The sequence below is a fragment of the Mustelus asterias genome, chromosome 3 (assembly GCF_964213995.1).
Source record: "Mustelus asterias chromosome 3, sMusAst1.hap1.1, whole genome shotgun sequence".
Taxonomy (NCBI): Eukaryota; Metazoa; Chordata; class Chondrichthyes; order Carcharhiniformes; family Triakidae; genus Mustelus; species Mustelus asterias.
Window position 1 is genome coordinate 71,497,826 of NC_135803.1, and position 25,023 is coordinate 71,522,848.

At 43.9% G+C, this 25,023-nt stretch overlaps 1 protein-coding gene across 16 annotated transcripts in view; it reads right to left on the bottom strand.

Annotated features, from left to right (window-relative positions):
* yeats2 (YEATS domain containing 2) overlaps window positions 1-25,023 on the bottom strand; it is a 133,756-nt gene that overhangs the window by 40,828 nt on the left and 67,905 nt on the right. For all 16 annotated transcript variants that reach the window (XM_078209167.1, XM_078209171.1, XM_078209164.1 and 13 more), the window contains one exon: window positions 23,965-24,220. In XM_078209167.1, the coding sequence (XP_078065293.1) occupies window positions 23,965-24,220 (256 nt within the window). The remainder of the gene's footprint in view (window positions 1-23,964; window positions 24,221-25,023) is intronic.

Below are 25,023 nucleotides of genomic sequence, written 5' to 3' on the forward strand. Positions count from 1 at the left end.
GCTCAAATAATTGAAAACCATCTATTGATTGGACCACATAGCACTGAAAACCTTTTGCCAAATAATGTGTTAACAACAGATGTACTAATAGCAGGTCAGGCAACGTCTGTGGGGAGAGATACGAGAGTTAACATTTCAGGTTGGTGGCCTTTCATCAGAATCGGATTATGGAAGATCATTGACTCTGTTTCTCTCTCCACAGATGCTGCTTGGCCTGCTCAGTATTTCTAGCATTTCCTGCTTTTATTCTGAATTTCCTGCACTTGCAGTGTTTTGCTTTTGTATTAATATTGAGGCAGCTACCACAACTACATGATGGAACAACATTAGGGCCCGAAGTGTTCTCGCATTCAAAAAGTGCCTGTGATTTATGTCTCAAGATGAAAGCAGGATGAAACTGTGACAAAATGTACCAAATGATCTGGACTTGGATGCACAAAGCATAAATTCAATTTGTGCAGGTAAAACAAGGTTTGGAAATGTGGTAAGCAGTGAGTGAGGAGGCTAATAACACACCTAGGGGGACATAGACAGGCTGCTGAAATGAACAGATTAAATGTAATGCCGAGAAGTGGAAGTATGAAATGATGCATTTAGGGTGGACAGATGAGTCGAGGCAATGTAAACTAAATGGTTCAATTTAAAGAAAGATGCAGGAAAAGGGAAACCAGATATTCACGTACAGAAACCTTTTGAAGATAACAGGGAATGTCGAGAAAGCTGTAATAAAAATCATACATGATCAGTACAAGAAGAAAGCAAGTTGTGCTAAACTTTTATAAATCACTGGGTAGGTCCGAGCTGGATTACTGCATCCAGGTTTGAGTGCTATACTTCATAAGAACACAAGAAAGAAAAGCAGGAGTAGGCCACTAGACCCTTCAAGCCTGCCCCATCATTCAAAATAATTCTGGCTGATCTATGCCGACCTTAACGCCTTTTCTGTGCCATTTCCCCATTGCTCTCTATTTCTTGATCTATCAAATATTTATCCACCTCCATTTTAAATACTTCTAATGATCCTGTACTATGTCCCCTTGTTTGCGATTCTCCCACTAGTGAAAATATCTCACTCTATCAACTTTGTTAAGCCCTCTCAGGGTTTTATATGTTTGAATAATGCCACCTCTCTCTTCTAAACTCCAAGGAATTCAGACCCAAACTAGTTAGCCTCTCTTGATAGGACAACCTTCTCATCCCAGGAATGAGCATGGTGAATCTCCCTTTGAAACTGCCTCCAATGTTACTATATCCTTTTTTAGGTAAGGGGACCAAAACTTGTACATAGTATTCCAGGTGAGGTCTCACCAACACCCTGTACAATTGGAACAAAATCTCTCTATTTTTAAACTCTGACGCTTTTGCAATAAAGGCCAAAATGCCATTGGCCTTCTCAACTACTTGTTGGACCTGCCGGCTAGCTTTTTGTGATTCATGCACTAGAACACCCAAGTCCCTCTGTACTTCACTCACCTGCAGTCACTCTCCATTTAGATAATAATGTCTTTTGATTCCTTCTACTGAAATGCATGACCTCACACTTCCCCACATTCAACTCCATTTGCCAGGTTTTTGCCCAGTCATCCAATCTATCTATATCTCATTGCAGTATCACAATATCCTCATCACAACATGCCCTTCCACCTACCTTCATAACATTGGCAAATTTGGAAACCTTACACTCTGTTCCTTCCTCCAGATAATTAATGCAAATAGTGAACAATTGTGCGCCAAGAACTGATCCTTGCGGTACTCCACTAGTTACATCTTTCTACTCCGAAAAGCACTCATTCATTCTAACTTTCTGTTTTCTATGTGACAGCCAGTTTTCAATGCTAACACACTTCCTCCAATTCCATAGGTTTTAAATTTATGCACCAGTCTCTTGTTAAATGCCTTTTGGAAATCTAAATCTACACTACATCTACAAGTTCCCCTCTATCTACTCTCCCTGTCAGATCCTCAAATAACTCGAGCAAATTTGTCAAACATGATTTACCTTTTATAAATCCATGTTGACTAGGTTTGATGATATTCAGCTTTTTTAAAAGATTGGCTATTTGTTCTTTATTGATTGACTCCAGCATTTTGCCAATAATAGATGTTAAACTAACTGGCCTATAGTTCCCTGCCTAGTGCCCTTCTTCCTTTTTGAACAAGGATGACAAGGTTTTCCAGTCATGTGGTACCCTCCAGGAATTTAGCAAGTTGCAAAAAATTTCAACTAATGGGTCCACTATCTCTGTAGCACTTCCATTAAAACCCTAGCATGTAGTTCATTGGGTCCTAGTGATTTGTCCGCCTTTAGCCCCTTGAGTTTCTCCCATACTCGATTCCTTGTGATTGGGATTTCTGTAAGTTCTACCATGTTATCTGAAATCTGCCTATTTTAGGGATGTTTGCAATGTCTTCCATGGTGAAGACTGATGCAAAATAATTATTTAGCATATCCGCCATTTCTTTGTTTGCTGTTATCAATTCATCAGCCTTGTTCAGTAGAGGTCCCACATTTACCTTAGCCGCCCATTTCCTATTTATATATTCATAGAAACTCTTAATGCTTGTTTTTATGCTACATGCAATTTTTCTCTCAAAATTCATTTTCTCCCTTATGAGCTTTTTAGCCTTTTGCTGCTGAATCCTAAAAACTTCCCAGTCCTCTAGTCTAACACTATCCCTTGCCACTTTGTATATCCTGCTTTTCAATTTAACATTATCCTTGACTTCCTGTGTTAACCAAGGATTTTACCTCTTCCTCGTAGAATCCCTCTTTTTGATTGGGATAAACTCCTGCAGAGACTTTGGGACCAGCTGTTTGAATATCTGCCACTGCTCATCTACTGACCTGTATCTTAGCTTGTTTACCCAGTTCACCTTAGACAACTCCTTCCTCATACCATTATAATCACCCTTCTTTAAGTTGAAGACACTGGTTATGGACCTGTGGCATTCACCCTCAAACTATATCTAGAATTCTATCATACTGTGGTCACTGCCCCCTCGAGGATCCGTTACCATAAGATCCCTTATCAATCCTTCTTCATTACACAAAACCAAATCTAAAATAGTCGATTCTACAATGTACTGCTCTAAAAAGCAATCCCTGATGCACGCTACAAATTCTTCTTCTATGCTATCCTTGTCAGTTTGGTTTGTCCAATCGATATGCAGATTAAAATCTCCCACAATAACTGCAGCTCTCTTCAAACATACCCTTGATATTTCCCCATTTATGTTCTGACTTCTTGAGAAGTCACATTTTCAGGTCTATTAACTACTCCTACCCTTGCCTCCCTTCCCCTGCTAATCATGATTTCAACCCAAACCAATTCTGCATCACTATCCACTGCCTTTATATTACGATTCAGTACTTCTCTGAAATCTTCCTTGATTTACAAAGCTATCCCACCTCCTTTTCCCTTTGGCCTGTTTATAGAATCATAGAATTCTACAGTGCAGAAGGAGGCCATTCGGCCCATTGAGTCTACACCGGCCGCAATCCCACCCAGGCCCTATCCCCATAACCCCAGGCATTTACCCTAGCTAGTCCCCCTGACACTAAAGGGCAATTTAGCATTGCCAATCCATCTAACCCGCACATCTTTGGACTGTGGGAAGAAACCGGAGCTCCCGGAGGAAACCCATGCAGACACAGGGAGAATGTGCAAACTCCACACAGACAGTGACCCAGGCCACGAATCAAACCCAGATCGCTGGCGCCGTGAAGCAACAGCGCTAACCATTGTGCCACCGTGCCACCCCATGCCGTGTTCTTTTGGAACATTGTATATCCTGGAAGGTTGAGCATCCAGTTCTGATCATCCTGCAACCACATTTCTGTAATAGCTAATCCATCATACTCATACATTGCAATTTGTGCTTATGAAATCAGCTACAATCTGGAGCTCACTGCAAGAAAGGGTGGTAGAAGCAGTTTCAATTGGAATTTTTAAAGAGCATTTCAATTTATACTTTAGGGATAGGATTTTTTCAGGGTTATAGGCAAAGGCAAAGCAGTAGGAAAAACTGAATAGCTATCTCAAAGAACTAGCAGAGAGATTATGGACTGAATAGTCTCCTTTAGCGTAGTATGATTCTATGGTTTATTCTCCCCTCTGGTGCACCGATGTATCTAATCTCCCCTCCACTGAGTATCTAATCGCCCCTCTATCGATGTATTAATCTCCCCTCCACTGAGTATCTAATCGCTCCTCTATCGATGTATCTAATCTCCCCTCTACTGAGTATTTAATCGCCCCTCTATTGATGAATCGAATCTCCCCTGTACTGATGTATCTAATCTCCCCTCTGCCGATGTATTTAAACTCCCCTTTACCCATGCATCTAGCCTTCCAATAATGATCAGTAATCATTGTGTTGAGGGACGTGCAATAATATTTGGCCCTAGTTTCATACTTGAAAATAAAAGTAGATAAAGATTAGGAGCACAGGAATTTACAGAGAGACTGGGATAGTTTTAACAATAAGGAAGCACAAGCAGTTTGTTGTGCATCCCTGCTGATCAGCAGCAGTGTCCAGTGTGATGACCATCTTGCTCAGCGATTCTTAAGCACCTCAGCTGACTGCTTAAGAAGTTGAGAACAATATGCGGAAATCTGATGTACTAGTCAATTCAAGAGCAGTCTGTGTGGGGCACATTAGGGTTAATCTGGCAGTCTGGGCAGAGAAATATGTGATGAGCTTAGGAGTGTCAACTATTATAACTGCTCAAAAGCTTTAACAGCAATATCGTCGTTTTGACAGTTGCTTAGTGACAAAAAAAATTGCCCCTGTTTATGCACAAGTAACTGGAATACTGTGATAAAAGCAAATTACTGTGGGTGCTGGAATCTGAAAGAAAAAGAGAAAATGCTGTCAACATCTGTGGACAGAGAATAGAGCTAACATTTCAAGTCTGGATGACCCTTTGCAAATTCTGGAATATTGCCATGTCTTACTTTTAGAGAAAAATTAACAGTAATACTGCCCAATTTATATGTTACTGACAGAAATGCTATCTACGTTCTTAATACACGTAAGTTACAGAAATAATATTGGCCGTTTCCTTAAATGCAACTACCAGTTTTAATATTCGATTTGATTTATTATTGTCACATGTATTAACATACAGTAGAAAGTATTGTTTCCTGCGCCAGCTTCATACACCAGCTCCATACAGTAATGATCTTACCTCCTTATCTAAATGTAAGTAACAAATAAATCAGATTATAGACATTCCTTTAAAGCATGTGTGTTGAAGAGTTTCAATCACCAGAGGGTGCTGTTACCTAATGGAATACAGTAAGAAGTTTAACAACACCAGGTTAAAGTCCAACAGGTTTATTTGGTAGCAAAAGCCACACTTTTGTGGCTTTTGCTACCAAATAAACCTGTTGGACTTTAACCTAGTGTTGTTAAACTTCTTACTGTGTTTACCCCAGTCCAACGCCGGCATCTCCATATCATGGTTACCTAATGGAACACAGACGCCTCCATATCCCAGACTTCCTGCCTGTTGACTAAGAACTGCACAATCCAACACAGCTGATCCTAAAGGGACAAGCTCTGGGTCTTGTGACTGGCTCCATGCCAACAACACCAGTTTAACCGCAGCCAAGTTGAAATGTGTTTACTGCCAGACTCTGCAAGAACTGAATGTTTCATGACCTTTAAATTATCTCAACAAAATAAACAAAGAACATGTGCAGAAATATAAAACATCGACAGAACAAAGTAGTGGTGTATTGGGGAGCTACCCAGAGCCCGATATCAGGCAGCTATTTAACACATTCAAAGGCAACTTAATGATTATCTGTTGCAGATGCATCTGTCCATGACAGTATCAGGAGGAGTGGCCACCACATAGACCTTGTGGAGAAGTCCTTCACACTGAGGATATCCTCCATTGTGTTTTGTGGCACAATCACTGCGCTAAATGGGATAGATTCTGAACAGGTCTCGCAACCCAAAACTGTAAACCGTGAGGCACTGTGGGGCCATCAGCAGCAGCAGAGTTGAATACAACCACAATCTGTAAACCCATTGCTTGATATGTCCCCACTCCACTATTACAATCAAACCGGAGATCAAACCTGGTTCAACAAAGTGTGCAGGAGAGCATGCCAGGAGCAACACCAGGCATGGCTAAAAATACCTGGTGATTGGAAATTTGTTTAGATACATCCTGTGCACAAAAGTAGGACAAATGCAACCAAACCAATTACCGTCCCATCGGCAAAATGATCAAAGGTATCGTCGAGAGTGTATCAAGCAGCGCTTGCTTAGCAACTACCTGCCCACTGACGCTCAGTTTAGGTTCTGCCAGAGCCACTCAGCTCCTGACCTCATTACAGCCTTGGTTTGAACATGAGCAAAAGAGCTGAACTCAAAGGTGAAGTGAGAGGGGCTTCCCTTGACATCAAGGCTGCATTTGACCAAACAGTTGGCCAGACAGTGTTGGTACTCAAAGCTGACTGGTCAGCGGCGGGACAGAGAGCTGACGGTCAGTGGCGGGACAGAGAGCTGACGGTCAGCGGCGGGACAGAGAGCCGATGGTCAGCGGCGGGACAGGGAGTTGAAAAATCAATGTTGGTAAAGGGAGTTAACCAGTCAGTGTTAGTATACAGAAGGTCAGTGTTGGTATACAGAAGGTCAGTGTTGGTATACAGAAGGTCAGTGTCGGTATATAGGTCAGTGTTGGTATACAGAAGGTCAGTGTTGGTATACAGAAGGTCAGTGTTGGTATACAGAAGGTCAGTGTCGGTATACAGAAGGTCAGTGTTGGTATACAGAAGGTCAGTGTCGGTATATAGGTCAGTGTTGGTATACAGAAGGTCAGTGTCGGTATATAGGTCAGTGTTGGTATACAGAAGGTCAGTGTTGGTATACAGAAGGTCAGTGTTGGTATACAGAAGGTCAGTGTCGGTATACAGAAGGTCAGTGTTGGTATATAGGTCAGTGTTGGTATACAGAAGGTCAGTGTTAGTATACAGAAGGTCAGTGTCGGTATACAGAAGGTCAGTGTTGGTATACAGAAGGTCAGTGTTAGTATACAGAAGGTCAGTGTCGGTATACAGAAGGTCAGTGTTGGTATACAGAAGGTCAGTGTTATTATACAGAAGGTCAGTGTCGGTATATAGAAGGTCAGTGTTAGTATACAGAAGGGCAGTGTCAGTATACAGAAGGTCAGCGTCAGTATACAGAAGGTCAGTGTCGGTATATAGAAAGTCAGTGTTAGTGTACAGAAGGTCAGTGTTAGTATACAGAAGGTCAGTGTTGGTATACAGAAGGTCAGTGTTGGTATACAGAAGGTCAGTGTCAGTATATAGAAGGTCAGTGTCGGTTTTCAGAAGGGCAGTGTCAGTATACAGAAGGTCAGTGTCGGTGTACAGAAGGGCAGTGTCGGTGTACAGAAGGTCAGTGTTAGTATACAGAAGGTTAGTGTCGGTATATAGAAGGTCAGTGTTAGTATACAGAAGGTCAGTGTCGGTATACAGAAGGTCAGTGTCGGTATACAGAAGGTCAGTGTCGGTATACAGAAGGTCAGTGTTAGTATACAGAAGGTCAGTGTCGGTATACAGAAGGTCAGTGTCGGTATACAGAAGGTCAGTGTCGGTATACAGACGGGCAGTGTCGGTATACAGACGGGCAGTGTCGGTATACAGACGGGCAGTGTCAGTATACAGACGGGCAGTGTCAGTATACAGACGGGCAGTGTCGGTATACAGAAGGGCAGTGTCGGTATACAGAAGGGCAGTGTCGGTATACAGAAGGGCAGTGTCAGTATACAGAAGGTCAGTGTCGGTATATAGGTCAATGTCGGTATACAGAAGGTCAGTGTCGGTATATAGGTCAGTGTTAGTATACAGAAGGTCAGTGTTGGTATATAGAAGGTCAGTGTTGGTATACAGAAGGTCAGTGTTGGTATATAGAAGGTCAGTGTTGGTATACAGAAGGTCAGTGTTGGTATATAGAAGGTCAGTGTTAGTATACAAAAGGTCAGTGTTAGTATACAGAAGGTCAGTGTCGGTATATAGAAGGTCAGTGTTAGTATACAGAAGGTCAGTGTGGGTATACAGAAGGTCAGTGTCGGTATACAGAAGGTCAGTGTCGGTATACAGAAGGTCAGTGTTATTATACAGAAGGTCAGTGTCGGTATATAGAAGGTCAGTGTTAGTATACAGAAGGGCAGTGTCAGTATACAGAAGGTCAGCGTCAGTATACAGAAGGTCAGTGTCGGTAAGGTCAGTGTTAGTATACAGAAGGTCAGTGTTAGTATACAGAAGGTCAGTGTTGGTATACAGAAGGTCAGTGTCAGTATATAGACGGTCAGTGTCGGTTTTCAGAAGGGCAGTGTCAGTATACAGAAGGTCAGTGTCGGTGTACAGAAGGGCAGTGTCAGTATACAGAAGGTCAGTGTCAGTATACAGAAGGTCAGTGTCGGTATATAGAAGGTCAGTGTTAGTATACAGAAGGTCAGTGTCGGTATACAGAAGGTCAGTGTCGGTATACAGAAGGTCAGTGTCGGTATACAGAAGGTCAGTGTCGGTATACAGGTCAGTGTCAGTATACAGATGGTCAGTGTTAGTATACAGAAGGGCAGTGTCGGTATACAGAAGGGCAGTGTCGGTATACAGAAGGGCAGTGTCGGTATACAGAAGGGCAGTGTCGGTATACAGAAGGGCAGTGTCAGTATACAGAAGGTCAGTGTTAGTATACAGAAGGTCAGTGTCGGTATATAGAAGGTCAATGTCGGTATACAGAAGGTCAGTGTCGGTTATAGAAGGTCAGTGTCAGTATACAGAAGGGCAGTGTCGGTATACAGAAGATCAGTGTCGGTATACAGAAGATCAGTGTCGGTATACAGAAGATCAGTGTCGGTATACAGAAGGTCAGTGTTAGTATACAGAAGGTCAGTGTCGGTATATAGAAGGTCAGTGTCGGTATATAGAAGGTCAGTGTTAGTATACAGAAGGTCAGTGTCGGTATACAGAAGGTCAGTGTCGGTATACAGAAGGTCAGTGTCGGTATACAGAAGGTCAGTGTCGGTATACAGAAGGTCAGTGTCGGTATACAGAAGGTCAGTGTCAGTATACAGATGGTCAGTGTTAGTATACAGAAGGGCAGTGTCGGTATACAGAAGGGCAGTGTCAGTATACAGAAGGTCAGTGTTAGTATACAGAAGGTCAGTGTCGGTATATAGAAGGTCAGTGTCGGTATACAGAAGGTCAGTGTTAGTATACAGAAGGTCAGTGTCGGTATATAGAAGGTCAATGTCGGTATACAGAAGGTCAGTGTCGGTTATAGAAGGTCAGTGTCAGTATACAGAAGGGCAGTGTCGGTATACAGAAGATCAGTGTCGGTATACAGAAGATCAGTGTCGGTATACAGAAGGTCAGTGTTAGTATACAGAAGGTCAGTGTCGGTATATAGAAGGTCAGTGTCGGTATATAGAAGGTCAGTGTTAGTATACAGAAGGTCAGTGTCGGCATACAGAAGGTCAGTGTCGGTATACAGAAGGTCAGTGTCGGTATACAGAAGGTCAGTGTCGGTATACAGAAGGTCAGTGTCAGTATACAGATGGTCAGTGTTAGTATACAGAAGGGCAGTGTCGGTATACAGAAGGGCAGTGTCAGTATACAGAAGGTCAGTGTTAGTATACAGAAGGTCAGTGTCGGTATATAGAAGGTCAGTGTCGGTATACAGAAGGTCAGTGTTGGTATATAGGTCAGTGTTAGTATACAAAAGGTCAGTGTTAGTATACAGAAGGTCAGTGTTGGTATATAGAAGGTCAGTGTTGGTATATAGAAGTAGAGTAAGAAGTCTCACAACACCAGGTTAAAGTTCAACAGGTTTATTTGGTAGCAAATACCTTAAGCTTTCGGAGCGCTGCCCCTTCGTCAGATGGAGTGGGGCAGCGCTCCGAAAGCTTATGGTATTTGCGACCAAATAAACCTGTTGGACTTTAACCTGGTGTTGTGAGACTTCTTACTGTGCTTACCCCAGTCCAACGCCGGCATCTCCACATCATGGTATATAGGTCAGTGTTGGTATACAGAAGGTCAGTGTTGATATACAGAAGGTCAGTGTCAGTATACAGAAGCTCAGTGTTAGTATACAGAAGGTCAATGTCGGTATACAGAAGGTCAGTGTTGGTATATAGGTAGTGTCAGTATATAGAAGGTCAGTGTTAGTATACAGGTGGTCAGTGTTGGTATACAGAAGGTCAGTGTTAGTATACAGGTGGTCAGTGTTGGTATATAGAAGGTCAGTGTTAGTATACAGGTGGTCAGTGTCGGTATACAGAAGGTCAGTGTTGGTATATAGGTCAGTGTCAGTATATAGGTCAGTGTTAGTATACAGGTGGTCAGTGTTGGTATATAGAATGTCAGTGTAGGTATATAGGTCAGTGTCGGTATATAGAAGGTCAGTGTTAGAATACAAAAGGTCAGTGTTAGTATACAGAAGGTCAGTGTCGGTATACAGAAGGTCAGTGTCGGTATACAGAAGGTCAGTGTCGGTATACAGAAGGTCAGTGTCGGTATACAGAAGGTCAGTGTCGGTATACAGAAGGTCAGTGTCGGTATACAAGTTCACCGGTCAGTGTTGCTGTACAGACTTTACGTGTCAGTGCCGATTTCAAAAATAGAAGCTGCCAACATCAGTCCTGTTCTTTCAAAATTAGAACTCATTTCCTGCGACCAGAAGAAAAATAGCTGTGACAGAAAGATACAAAATTAATAAAGTGTCAGGAAGTAAATTAGAAAAACAAGCATGGAATGTGCATTTTGTCCTCCAGCCACGGTGATTTCACAAGGATGCGAAGTATCGATTTTCTTTGGCAACATGCCAACATGTTTGCTGAAGGAAGGAGCCTCATGGTTTCAGGCTTCCGATGCTCACACTGTGAATGCAAAGAGCTGGACATCACTGGAAAGACCACACTCATTTCCTTGATATCACCACGTGCCGGGATGATAGATGCCCCCCCTGGGGTGATGGGTGTCCCAAGAGTGACGGAAATTCCATGCATCCGCACTGATGACACACTATGAGCCAAAGTAACATGTAAATATTTTGTGAGGGAACTCCTGGGTCTTTAACCAGAAACTCGATGTTCCAGAAAAAAAGCGCAGCAGATGGCTCTCAGGCACCAATGCAATTAGCACAAGTGGAAAGCCAACAACAGCAGCATGCTTCAATCTAGCAATGAATAGTGAGCCCCACTTTGGGTGTTGGCCAGTCTGTGCTTGTTGAGACTTTAAAACCTGCAGACAACCACAACAAGAAATGAGTTGTTGAACAAAGGAGGCATGCACTGCACAATGCAGCAGCACAGAAGCACCAGCCGGTGGGTGGGAGGTGACTGACTGTGCTTGTGAGAAAGCCATGCGATTGGTTAAGCTCCAGTGGCCCCCTCAAGTAGTTGGCTGTTTCCAGTCTCTCCACATCCCCTGACTCAGCACAGGTGCTTGGGAGCAAACAGCTTTAGTGATACACAAAGCAACTCAACAATCCTTCAGTTACTTCCATGCCAAGTTCATCAGCAGGGTCAAATTTCAGAATCAAGCTGGTTCTATGATGGGACTGCTCACTTTACAGGTACAGACCGACAAGAGATTTCAAAGAAAATGGGATCTTACTGCAAACCCCTGTAAGGGATTAAGCAGCAGCTCAGGCCAAGCTAAAATCGTTGCCAAGTTTATTTGTTAAAACCTCTCCAGGGCCAATTGGAGCATTCGTGGTATCTCCTGACACTGACAGTGCAAGATTACTGAGCAGCAAAGGTTCTCTGCTCTCTCCTCTCTCTCTGTTTTGCTATTCTTCTAATTTTCCTATCACTCTCCCCATGTTCCTTTTTGTTATTCTCCCCATTTCCCTCCACTACACTCACCATTGTCGATTGTTGTAAAAACTAATTTGGTTCACTAATGTCCTTTAGGGAAGGAAATCTGTTGCTCTTACCTGGCCTGGCCTACACGTCACTCCAGACCCATAGCAATGTGGTTGACTCTTAATGCCTTCAGGGATAGGTATTAAATGCTGGCCCAGCTAGCGACGCTAACATTCCATGAACGAATAAAAAAATACTACTGTTCCTCTCCATTACTCACCCCATTCCTCTGTGGTTCTGTCATTCTCACCATTTATCCTGTTCATCATTGACAGCTCTTGCTTCCCTGTTATCAGTGATCTCCAATCTTTTACAACACTTTGCCATAGCTGTACAGTCTTTTCATATCTTTCGTGAGGCTTAATAACAAGATTTGGAAAGAAACAGAATGTGTGCCAAATAAAACACAAACTGCTTGGTTCACTGTGAAAATGTGAACATATCTAACTCCCACAAAACTAAAACTAAAAAAGCACAATACTGCCGATGCTGGAAATCTAAAATAAAAAAAATAGAAATTGCTGGAAATATTCAATAGTTCAGGCATTATTTGTGGAGATAAACAGAGTTAACATTTCACGTTTGTGACATTTCATTAGCATGTTTGATCCCTCAACTAAAGGGTACTGGACTCGTGCTGTACCTCTCCTGGAATGTTTGGTGGGACAATGTGGAGAGAGCTTTAGATGATATTGAACCCATGTTGTACCCGCACTGGGAGCATTTGATGCAATGGTGTGGAGGGGCTTTACTCTGTACCTTACTTTGTTACTTGAGATAGTAATACTGTCACATTTCACTGTTAAGTACTGACTCGTTCACTACTAATGCAAAGAAATATAGTCATAATGTTTATCTTCTTTGAGGTTAAAGGCTGATAAAAGCAGATAATATAGTGTGGCTTGCCAACTCTTTCTAACCGACAACTATATTAAATATAAACTTTGTGCTGATGTGGATGTTCCCAGTAACTAAGCAGTAATTCATCAAAGGTGTGACAATGTCAGGCAGCAATATTCCCACAGGCAGAGCAGACTAAGGAAACACAGAAATGAAAATGGACAGGATTCTTCCGAGCCTCCACACGTGTGTGTGATGTCGGGCATGCATGAAAAAATATGGCGGGAGGCCCAGAAATTGATTTCATGCCACCGTGAATTTACAACAGGATTTTCCGCTGGTGCCCGCCATTGTGAATTGGAAGCCCACCAGAGGCCAGCGTGAACCCTCATTTGCAATGGCATCAGACACGTTCGGAACAACATGGCGTACAGAGGTCGGGGCTCATCTGAACAATGCCTTGGGCTGCGTCCAGAGTTCCGGATGCAGGTCAGCCACAACCCTGCACCCTAGAGCACCACAACAGTAGGTTGCAGGTGGACCTTCCAGATTCGGCGTCCTGGAGGGGATCCATGTTCCAGTCTCAGAATGTTCCTGGAGGTCCATCCTCTTTCTCAGGAGGTCTGTCTTCTTTCTTTACTGATGGGTCAGTGATGTTGGGGCCTTTCCAATATGGCAGCTGGATATAACGGCAGGCTACACACCATCCAGGCCTGCTCCACCATGGAATATGGCGTAAAATACCCGGGCCGGATGGTTTGGCATGTTTTTTCACTGGCTGCCGCAGCACCGCATTTTGATGGAAATATGCAATTGGAAATTGTGTGCAGGCTTCTTGTGACTTTCTGTCCATTAAAATTCACGAAATGGAAAGCCACAAAGCTCTGCCGCAGGCAGCCCATTCTCCCTCCAATAAATGTCTGCAAACCCATTCAACCATACATGCACATACCCACACACCGACACATGCACACACACGCACGCACACGTGGACACATGCATAGACATTCCCACACGTACACAGATACATGCGCACAAACAGACACATCCATGCAGGCACACACCCACATAAACACACACACCGCACGTACAAATGTAGCTGAAATAAATGAGGAGCTGAGATCATCCCCTATCCTCTCCTCTACCATTGTGAGGGGCACTAAGGCTAAATTAAGTGATAACTTGCATTTATATATCTACTTTCTCATCCTTAGAACACCCCAAAGTGCTTCGTCTGTGCTGATGACATACCTCACCAACACCTCCAATGTCTCTAATAGTCAGACTGATTGTTCCACATCCAATACTGGATGAGCAAAAACATTTCCCAAATAAACATTGGGAACGTAAAGCCATTGCCTTCAGTTCCAGCAACAAACTCCGGTCCTTAGCCACTGACTCCATTCCTCCCTCCTGGAACTGTCTGAGGCTGAGCCAGGCTACACTGAACCTTGGTGTTGTTTTGGACACTGAGGTGAGGGTCAGGACACTGGACAGCCATCGATAGGGCAATGCCTCAGTTTTGGAGGTCTCATCCGTGTTTTTAAGTCTCCCTGTGGTTTCACCTCCTCCAGGTAAATGCATCCACCTTCAGCATCAAAATCTCTGCGCTCTTTCCATTCAGGCTGCTTGCGCATCCTCAATTTTAACCACTTCACCACTGCCATAAGCTAGCTGCGAAAATCCTTTCATCAATCTCTCTCCTCCTTTAAGATGCTCCTTAAAACCTAGCTCTTAGACTAAGGTTTTGGTCATTTACTCTAATGAGGCGGAAAAAAATCACTTCATTTTAGAAATCAGATTTTACTTACTGAGGACATGGAGTATTTTTTCAGCTTATTCAGGAAATTGTAGAGTTAATTATTTAACAGTAACATTGAGCTCTCAAAGGATCAAGAGCAGGCAGCTGCTGTGTACGCGAACCATGATTTCAATGCTTTCAAGCTGAACGATGTTCACTTTCAATTTGTTTAAATTAAAGATAAGAAACTCTGTTAATCAAAGGCATATTAATGACGTCACTGCTTGAAAGAGGTCACAACAGCAAACACCTGTCCAAAGGCAAACGCCTCCATCTGTTTGCACACTCTGCCACTGCAACAAAAACAAAAGTACGCCAACACAAGAGGTACAGCAGGTTCCACCAGAAACATCCTCACAGTTCAGCAGGAAGTAACCAAACCTTTATTTTTAATGGTATTCATGACAATGCTCGACTGCTCTTTAGTGTCAGTCTGCTTGCACGAGACATGGAGATATTGTCTAAAATTAGGCTTCCACCTATCAATGACGTAAGTGATGAAGTCTGTAAGTGTGGTCATGCCAAACCTCTGAGCAAAATATTTGAGAAGTAATTTCACACTCATTTACATCAGAAAAGGTCAATGAGGTTTAACCCTTCACATCTTTAATAATACATGAATATAACCACCTTTCTGCTGAAGCTAGCAGATTTCCTGCGGGGATTCAGAAACACGCTGATCCTCCCACACCAAGTTATATCCCTTGGGAATGAGGCCACATTTAAGTAGTGTGTAAAAAGGCAGAAATCAGAAACATCCAAAACAGAGGCTGCCTGTTCACAGTTGGCCGGCTCTAGTGAGAGTCCTGGCCATGGGATTATCCCCAGGGATGAGTAGATCTCGATGTAATACAACCTGCACCTAAACTTGTTCCCAGTGATTGATCACAGATTACATGCCAGTGATTTCAGATTTTGCCCAACTCCAGTCCCTCCAGCATCAGTTCAATGAGTTAATGATCTATACAGCACAGATGGACCAAGATTCAACCCAGGTTAACTGATCTCAGCCAGGGCAGCGGTAGGTCGGCGCAGAGGGAGACCTTTAGCTATCCTACATGCCCTTTCTGTCAGGGAGTAATCAGTTGTGGTTCCTGTACCCCACTGCTTTCCAGTAAAATAAAGTTGTCCCCGCCTCCCCCAACCCAGATCAGAATTTTGAAGGGACCTCTGTGATACTCTGGCCCATTCCCCCCAACATTTCATCACCTTTCCACGACACCTTCCCATGCAATCGCAGGAGGTGTAACACCTGCCCCTTTACCCTCTCCCCCATCACTATCCAAGGACCCAAACACACCTTCCAGATGAAGCAGTGATTTACTTGTATTTATTTCAATTAGTCAGCTGTATTCACTTCATACAATGTGCTCTCCCTGACACTGGGGAGGCCAAATGCAGGCTGGGCAATTGCTTTGCGGAACACATCTATTCTGTCCGCAAGCATGACCCCAGCCTTCCGGTCACTTGCCATTTCAATTCACCATCTTGCTCTCATGCTCACTGCTGCAATGTTCTAATCAAGTCCAACGCAAGCTGGAGGAATATCTTTAGTTAGGCACTTTACAGCCTTCTGGACTCAATATCCAGTACAACAATTTTAGACCATGAACTCTGTCCTCCATTTTAAATTATTTTCCCCAGTGCTAGTCAGTATGTTATTTTCATGTTTTTGCTTTCTGGCAACACTGACCTTTATTCTCCTATTAATGTTTTATGTCTTTAATGCTATCATTACCACTCCCTTTGCCTCCTGTTCCATGACATCTTTGACATTTAATTCCCTCCACCCTCTAACCTATTCCTAACCCTCTCTTGTGCTCTACCTCCCCTTATCCTTTTTCAGCACCATTAACCCAGCACCTTCCTACTTCCCTTCAATTCTGGAAGAGAGTCATATTGGGCCTGAGCCATTAACTCTGTTTCTCTGTCCACAGATGCTACCAAACCTGCTAAGTTTTTCCAACACTTTCTATTTTTATTGCTTTCCAGTAATCCTTGTGTGCGTGCGTGCGCAAAAGAGAGAGAAAACTGAGTGGGGAGAAAATGTGATGCCTCCTGTGGTCAAACAGTCTCTATCACTCACCAGGCTCTTACACTAACAATAAGCACGTTACTGAGATGCCAGGGCCCATGGAATCATGCCCAGCACAAATTAATTAATTCATGAGAGAAGGGTAGAAAAGGATGAAATTGTAGATAGACAATCTATTAGTTGTATGGATTTCTCTGACCACTCTTCTAGAAGGTTCTGAACTGCCGAATAAAAAGTAACTCGTCTTAGCATGTCTAATGGAAGCAAGCACACCACAGCTAACCTGACCCCGTCCTTAGCCAATATCAGCCTGAGTACACTTCAGCAGAGGGTGTTACTTGCTGGGCAGAAGCTGATTTCCCTCCTTCACCTCCTTAATGCAGAATCATGAAAACATAATCACAGCATTGCTGAGAAATTTGTTAATTATATATCAATTGTGTTTAATTATATACAGGCACAGGGTATTAACTGAACACATAGAAAGAGATACTTAATGAAACTATGTCTGGTTGAGTTAGGAGGTACATGCGTGTATGTTTCACTCTGCAAATAAACGTAAGGCTGAGTAAAGATTGGCTCCAGGATCATCATTCACCAACTGGACTTTTCCACTATAACAGAATTAAGAAAACACTGATTGGGTCCTTAAAAAACCACTTGAGCGCTGTTCCAAACTTACCTGATTGCAAATGCTGGCTTTACAACTCTTCCACCCACCTCCCACGTGGCTGCGTGCGGTGCATGTGTGCGTCAATCATAGCACTTGGAAGAAACACCAAGGCCAGGAAGAGGATAGAATGTACTCTGGGTGGTATTTACTGTCCATCAACAAGAGTTGCTCAGGAGCACCACTACTGACCAAGCCCCAAAAGCCATATATTTCAGACTGAGCATGCACCAGATGGTAGAGAACCATCAAGTGGGAGGAATCTAATGCATCTGTCCATGAAAGCATTGGTTGGAATGACTACAGGCACAGACCTAGTGGAGATAAATTCCCATCTTCGCACTGAAGATACCCTCCATCATGTTATATGACACCATCACTCTAGATTCAGACCAGATCCAGGCCAGATCTGAGGAGTTACAAATGATGCTGAACATTGTGCAGTCATCAGTGAACATCTTAACTTCTGAGTTTGTAATGGAGGGAAGATCAGTGATGGAGCAATTGAAGATGGCTGGGCCTAGGACGTGACATTGAGGAACTCCTGCAGTAATGTCCTGAGACTGAGATGACTGGCCTCTAACAACCGTAGGTAGATAGACTGGAGAAATTGGGGTTATTCTCCTAGAAGAGAAATTTGAGAGGAGATTTGGTAGAAGTATTCAAAATCCTGATCGGTCTGCAGAGAGTGGATAGGGAGAAGCAGAGGACACTGATTCAAGGTGTTTGACAAAAGAAGAAATGGCCACACAAGGAAAACCTTTAATATGCAGGGAGCCAAATTTGGAATGCTCTGCCTGAGAGGTGGTAGCAGATGACTCAATCATGGCTTTCAAAAGAGATTTGGATCATTATCTGAGGAGGAAAATTTGCAGGTCAGAGGTTTACAGCATGGAAACAAGCGCCTCAGCCCAACTTGTCCATGCCACCCAGTTTTTATGACTAAGCTAGTCCCAATTGCCCGCATTTGGCTCAAATCCCTTTATACCCGTTCTACCCATGTAACTGTCTAAATGCTTTTTAAAAGACAAAATTGTACCCGCCTCTACTACTGCCTCTGGCAGCTCATTCCAGACACTCACCACCATCTGAGTGAAAAAATTGCCCCTCTGAACCCTTTTGTATCTCTCCCCTCTCACCTTAAACCTATGCCCTCTAGTTTTAGACTCCTCTACCTTTGGGAAAAGATGTTGACGATCTACCTCATCTATGCCCGCATTACCTAAGAAAAACCAAGCAGCGTGCCTCAATGACTATCGCCCAGTGGCTCTGACATCCATTATTATGAAGTGCTTTGAAAGGTTAGTCATGGCACAAATCAACTCCAGCCTCCCGGACTGCCTGGATCCACTAGTTTGCCTACCACCGCAACAGGTCCACAGCAGACGGCATCTCCCTGGCCCTGCACTCAACCCTGGAACATCTAGATAACAAAGACACCTATTTCAGACTCCTATTTATTGACTACAGCTCAGCCTTCAACACCATTATTCCCGTGAAACTCATCTCCAGACTCCGTGGCGCCTGGGGCTCGGCTCCTCTCTCTCAGACTGGATCCTGAACTTCCTAACTCACGGACCACAATCAGTCTCCTCCACGATCATGCTCAACATCGGTGCCCGACAAGGCTGTATTCTCAGGCCCCTACTACACTCCTTACACACCCATGACTATGTGGCCAAATTCCCCTCCAATTCGATTTTCATGTTTGCTGATGACGCCACTGTAGTGGGACAGATCTCAAACAATGACGAGACAGAGTACAGGAATGAGATAGAGAATCTGGTGAACTGGTGCGGCAACAATAATCTCTCCTTCAATGTCAACAAAACGAAGGAGATTGTCATCAACTTCAGGAAGCGTAAAGGAGAACATGCCCCTGTCTATATCAACAGGGACAAAGTAGAAAGGGTCGAGAGCTTCAAGTTTTTAGGTGTCCAGATCACCAACAAACTGTCCTGGTCCCCCCATGCCGACACTATAGTTAAGAAAGCCCATCAACGCCTCTACTTTCTCAGAAGACTAAGGAAATTTGGCATGTCAGCTACAACTCTCACCAACTTTTACAGATGCACCATAGGAAGTATTCTTTCTGGTTGTATCGCAGCTTGGTATGGCTCCTGCTCTGCCCAAGACCGCAAGGAATTACAAAAGATTGTGAATGTAGCCCAATCCATCACGCAAACCAGCCTCCCATCCATTGACTCTGTCTGCACTTCCTGCTGCCTCTGCAAAGCAGCCAGCATAATTAAGGATCCCACGCACCCCGGACATTCTCTCTTCCACCATCTTCCGTCGGGAAAAAGATACAAAAGTCTGAGGTCACGTACCAACTGACTCAAGAACAGTTTCTTCCCTGCTGCCATCAGACTTTTGAATGGGTCTACCTTGCATTAAGTTGATCTTTCTCTACACCTTAGCTATGACTGTAACACTATATTCTGCACTCTCTTGTTTTCTTCTCTATGAACGGTATGCTTTGTCTATATAGCACGCAAGAAATAATACTTTTCAATGTATGCTAATACATGTGACAATAATAAATCAAATCAACTTATTTTATGGACCTCTATAAGATCACCCCTAAGCTTCCTATGCTCCAGGGAAAAAAGTCCCAGTCTATCCATCCACTCCTTTTAACTCAAACCATCTAGTCCCGGCAGCATCCTAGTAAACCTTTTCCGCACTCTTTCTAGTTTAATAATATCCTTTCTAGAATAGGGTGACTAGAATTGTACACAATATTCCAAGTGTGGCCTGACCAACGTCTTGTACAACTTCAACAAGACATCCCAATTCCAGTATTCAATGTTCTGACCAATGAAACCAAGCATGCCGAATGCCTTCTTCACCACTCTGTCCACCTGTGACTCCATTTTCAAGGAGCTATAAACCTGTACTCGTGGATCTCTTTGTTCTAAAACTATCCCCAGGGCCCTACCATTAACTGAGTAAGTCCTTTCCCGTTTCGATCTACCAAAATGCATCACCTCACATTTATCCAAATTAAACTCCATCTGCCATTCATCGGCCCACTGGCTCAATTGATCAAGATCCCGTTACAGGCCTAGATAACCTTCTTCACTGTCCACTGTACCACCAATCTTGGTATCATCTGCAAACTTACTAACCATGCCTCCTATATTCTCATCCAAATCATTAATATAAATGACAAATAACAGTGGACCTAGCACTGATCCCGGAGGCACACCGCTGGTCACAGTCCTCCAGTTTGAAAAACAACCCTTCACAACCACCCTCTGTCTTTTGTCGTCAAGTCAATTTTCTGTCCAACTGGATCCTGTGAGATTTAATCTTATGCAACAACCTACCATACGGTACCTTGTCAAAGGCCTTGCTAAAATCCATTTAGACAACGTCAACTGCACTGCCCTCATCTACCTTCTTGGTTACCCCTTCAAAAAACTTAATCAAATTCATGAGACATGATTTTCCACCCACACAGCCATGCTGACTGTCCCTAATCAGTCCTAGTCTCTCTAAATGTTTGTAGATCCTGTCTCTCAGAATACCTTCTAACAACTTACCCACTACAGACGTTAGGTTCTATGGGGAAAAGGCAGGAGAATGGCACTAAGTGAATATCTCTTACAGTGAGCCAAAACAGACAGAATGGGCCAAACAGCCCCTTCCTTTGTACTAGGCTTGAATCCAAACAGTGGAAGGCTTTTCCCTTAATTCTACCACCGCCAAGGTGATTCAGTTTTCAAAAGATAATTTAAAAGGTAATTAAATGATTATCTGATGAATAAAGATTTGTAGAGCTGCAGGAAAAAGGTGGGGGCGTGGGACTAGCCAAGTTCTCGCAAAGCACTGGCACAGGTATGACTGGCTGAATGGCCTCCTTCTGCACTGTAATCATTCCGTGATTTGATAGCTTCAATTTTGCAAGTGGTTCTTGATGCCACGCTTGTCAAAAGCTGCCTTGATGTCAAGGACGGTCACTCTCACCTCAGCTCAGTTCTTTTGTCTTTGTTTCCAACAACGCCATAATGAAATCTGGAGCCAAGTGGCATTGGTGGAACCCAAACTAAGAACTGTTGATAGCACTGCCAATAACACTTGCTGATGATTGAGAATAGTCCGGCCATTTCTCACATTGTCGGGTAGGTGCCAGTGTTGTAGCTGTACTGGAACAGCTTGGCTCGGGCACAGCCAGCTCTGGAGAACAAGTCTTCAGTATTATTGCCAGAATGTTGTCAGGACCCATAGCCTTTGCTTTGTTCAGTACGTGATATGGAGAGGATGAGTGCAGCTCCAACAACACTCGAGGACACAATATCATCCAGGACAATTCAGCCCTCTTGATCAGCACCACATTGACAACATCAGCTTAAAAAGTCACTCCCACCATCACCAGCACAACAGTATGTCAACAAGATGCACTGCAGTAACTCCTTCGACAGCACTTTCTGAATCCACAAACTCTACCACCTGGGTATGTCTTCCTGTAACCTAGATATAATTTTTACTTTCGGATCATCTGGGCGGCACGGTAGCACAGTGGTTAGCACTGCTGCTTCACAGCTCCAGGGACCTGGGTTCGATTCCCGGCTTGGGTCACTGTCTGTGTGGAGTTTGCACATTCTCCTTGTGTCTGCGTGGGTTTCCTCCGGGTGCTCCGGTTTCCTCCCACAGTCCAAAGATGTGCGGTTAGGTTGATTGGCCATTCTAAATTGCCCTTAGTGTAGATTAGTGGGTAAATATGTAGGGATATGGGGCTAGGGCCTGGGTGGGATTGTGGTCGGTGCAGACTCGATGGGCCAAATGGCCTCTTTCTGTACTGTAGGGTTTCTATGATTTCTATGATTTCATCTGTTCTGTTAAATCTTCTCATTTAAATCAGACTGGCTCAAACAGAATCCGCAAATAGCTTAAAATGCTGAGCTAAATCTAAACCTTTCAACACTGATATACATGAAACTAAAATACATGTCACAAACACCAATGTACAGCAGCTAATCTCATGTGTAATTAGCAGCTGCTTTACAGAGAATCCACTTGAGGCCTTTTCTGGCATGTCCCTCTAGAGTATGGTACTTGGAGACATCAGCCAGGTGGCTCCCACCAAAGCACCAGAGGATGTGGAATTCTGGTCACCACTGAAACTCGCTTTTTTAAGGTTACAATAACTTACTGATTGCCTGCCTACTTCAAGAGGCTTGGAAGGTATGTAGGAATGGGGGGCAGATGGTGCTGCGAAGCTCAAATGACCATAGCAGAACAAGGCCGTTAGCTCTCTGGCCTGGGAGCAATGCTGGTAATTTTTAAAAAGACATTTATCATGGAATCATACCACACAGAAAAGGCCCATTCAGTCCATCGGGCCTGTGCCGGTTCTGTAAGAGCCATCTTATTAGTCCTGCTCCCTCAATCTTGCCCAATAGCCCTTCAATTGATTGCCTTCCCCTGCCTAATGTTCTCAGGCCAGCACTGGATGGAATGGCCGTCGCTGGTGTTATTTAATTCAGATCAGGTGTAATGAATTTTTTTGCAGGCCTCTCCTTCTGTCAGGGTAGATAGAATCACAGAATCCCTACAGTACAGAAGGAGGCCATTTGGCCCTTCGAGTCTGCACCGACAACAATCCCACCCAGGTCCCATACCCGTAAGCCAATGTATTTAGCCTCTTAATCCCCATGACATTAAGGGGCAATTTAGCATGGCCAATGCATCTAACCAGCACATCTTTGGACTATGAGAGGAAACTGGAGCACCTGGAGGAAACCCACACAGACACAGGGAAAACGTGCCGACTCCGCACTGACAGTGATTTAATTGAACCCGGGTCCCAGGCGCTGTGAGGCAGCAGTGCTAACCACTGTGCCACTGCGCCGTGAACTGAAAACTTGAATGGTTACAAATATTTTTCCGCATCTCACCTGGGTTACTGGTCCAAACACAGAAACTCAGAGGATGCAAGGATGCTTTCTCAGTCAGAGTCCAGCCTTCATTTTTAAAGGGATTTTGTCAGGATCGAGTTCAAACAGTACCCTGCAGACTGAACTGCGAAACATGATAAATCTGACACTCAGGAAGGATCATTATGACTTTGGGAAAGATGTCAAATAAGCAATATTGAATCAGCCACGTTCTTCCTGAATTTGAATTCAATTGTCTTGAAAATTGGGAAGGTATATAATGGTCGGCTGAATCAATTTGGCCTGTTTTACTATATCTCTCAAAATCAAAAAGACTCCTCATGGTTTGTTTGGCGCTTTACTTTTTAAATTATTGTCGGCAGGATTTTCTGTACCTCCGCGGGAGGTGGCCCACCATTGGCCAACAGTGGGATCTTCTGGTTCCGCCACTGTCAATGGGGCTTCCCATTTTATGCATCCTGCTGCCGGGAAATCCGCGGCGGGGATTCACCATCAGCAGGACCGGAAATTCCTGCTGGCAGGAACAGCTGAAAAATTCTGGCCTGTGGTGTGGAGAGATAGAATTCCTGTGCAGTTTCACCATAAACCACAGAGATAACCTACACCGGCACAACTCAAGCAGCAGAAAGTACAGTCAACATCCAACAGCCACTGGATACAATCCTGGTTCCCAGTCCAACAGTTTCACCAACAAAGAGTACTCATTGCAGTAGCATTTGTCATCGCAAATGTCCCAATTGTCCAATCAGAAGGAGCAAAGCTGTTTAAAATCCATCTCTGAGATTCGCTGCTTCAGAAGCAAAAGCAAGCATCTCTCCCTACCTGAGCCTTGCGAGCCTGATTTTTGGACAGTGGACGAACTCTGAGCCTTGGTGACCGCCTGCACAGGCTGAGCAACGATGGTCCCGCTTGCTCCGCTCACCACAGCCTTCGCCACCCCCTGTGCCACAATCTGCTTCTGTCCGACGGCCCGGGCAATGGTGGTGCCTGGTTTGGCAACAATTATCTGCCCGCCACTAAGTGCCACCGCCTGCTTCACCACCGGCTGCAAGGTTGAACCTACCGGAATCCCAACCACCTGCGGGCAAGCAAAAGTTACTGTGTTATTAAACCAATTGAAACTGTTGGGCAATGTTAATTTAATACTGGATAGCTTACTTGATTTAAATAGGGATGCGAATACAAGAGGGCATATGTATGAAATATGATAGCAAAAATTTAAGTTAGAAATTCCAAAGTCCAAAGATGTGTGGGTTAGGTTGATTGGCCAGGTTAAAAATTGCCCCTTAGAATCCTGAGATGCGTAGGTTAGAGGGATTAGCGGGTAAATATGTGGGGGTAGGGCCTGGGTGGGATTGTGGTCGGTGCAGACTCGATGGGCCGAATGGCCTCCTTCTGTACTGTAGGGTTTCTATGATTTCTATGAAATGAGCCACAGAGAGTAATTGACTTTTCAATTAGATTGTGTCTTTCTAAAAGGGGACTGGGGAGTTCCTGAGAGTAGAAAACATCTCATCACGTGAGGCCTAGCTTGAATTATTGCTCTGAGTTAATACAATCTCTTGGAGGGTTGCTCAATTACTCTTGGGAAAAATAAATTCCCAGATGTTTCCCTAAACTGGTCTTGGGATTTTTTTCATGTTTATTTTTCTGCCTCTCCCAGAAGATCAGGGATTACGGGAGAGACTCAGTGGTGTAAGGATTTGGCACCATTTACAAAATAGAGAGGTAGGTACAGGATGATCAGATGGAGCTTCCCTTGACCTTGCTTCTCTGTTTTAATTTACCTTCTTCTCTCCCGCAAGTTGATCTTGTTGAGGCCACTGGCTCCACAGGTGCCAAACAGCCTCTAGTGCCTTGCCCAGAAGCGGCGATATTTGA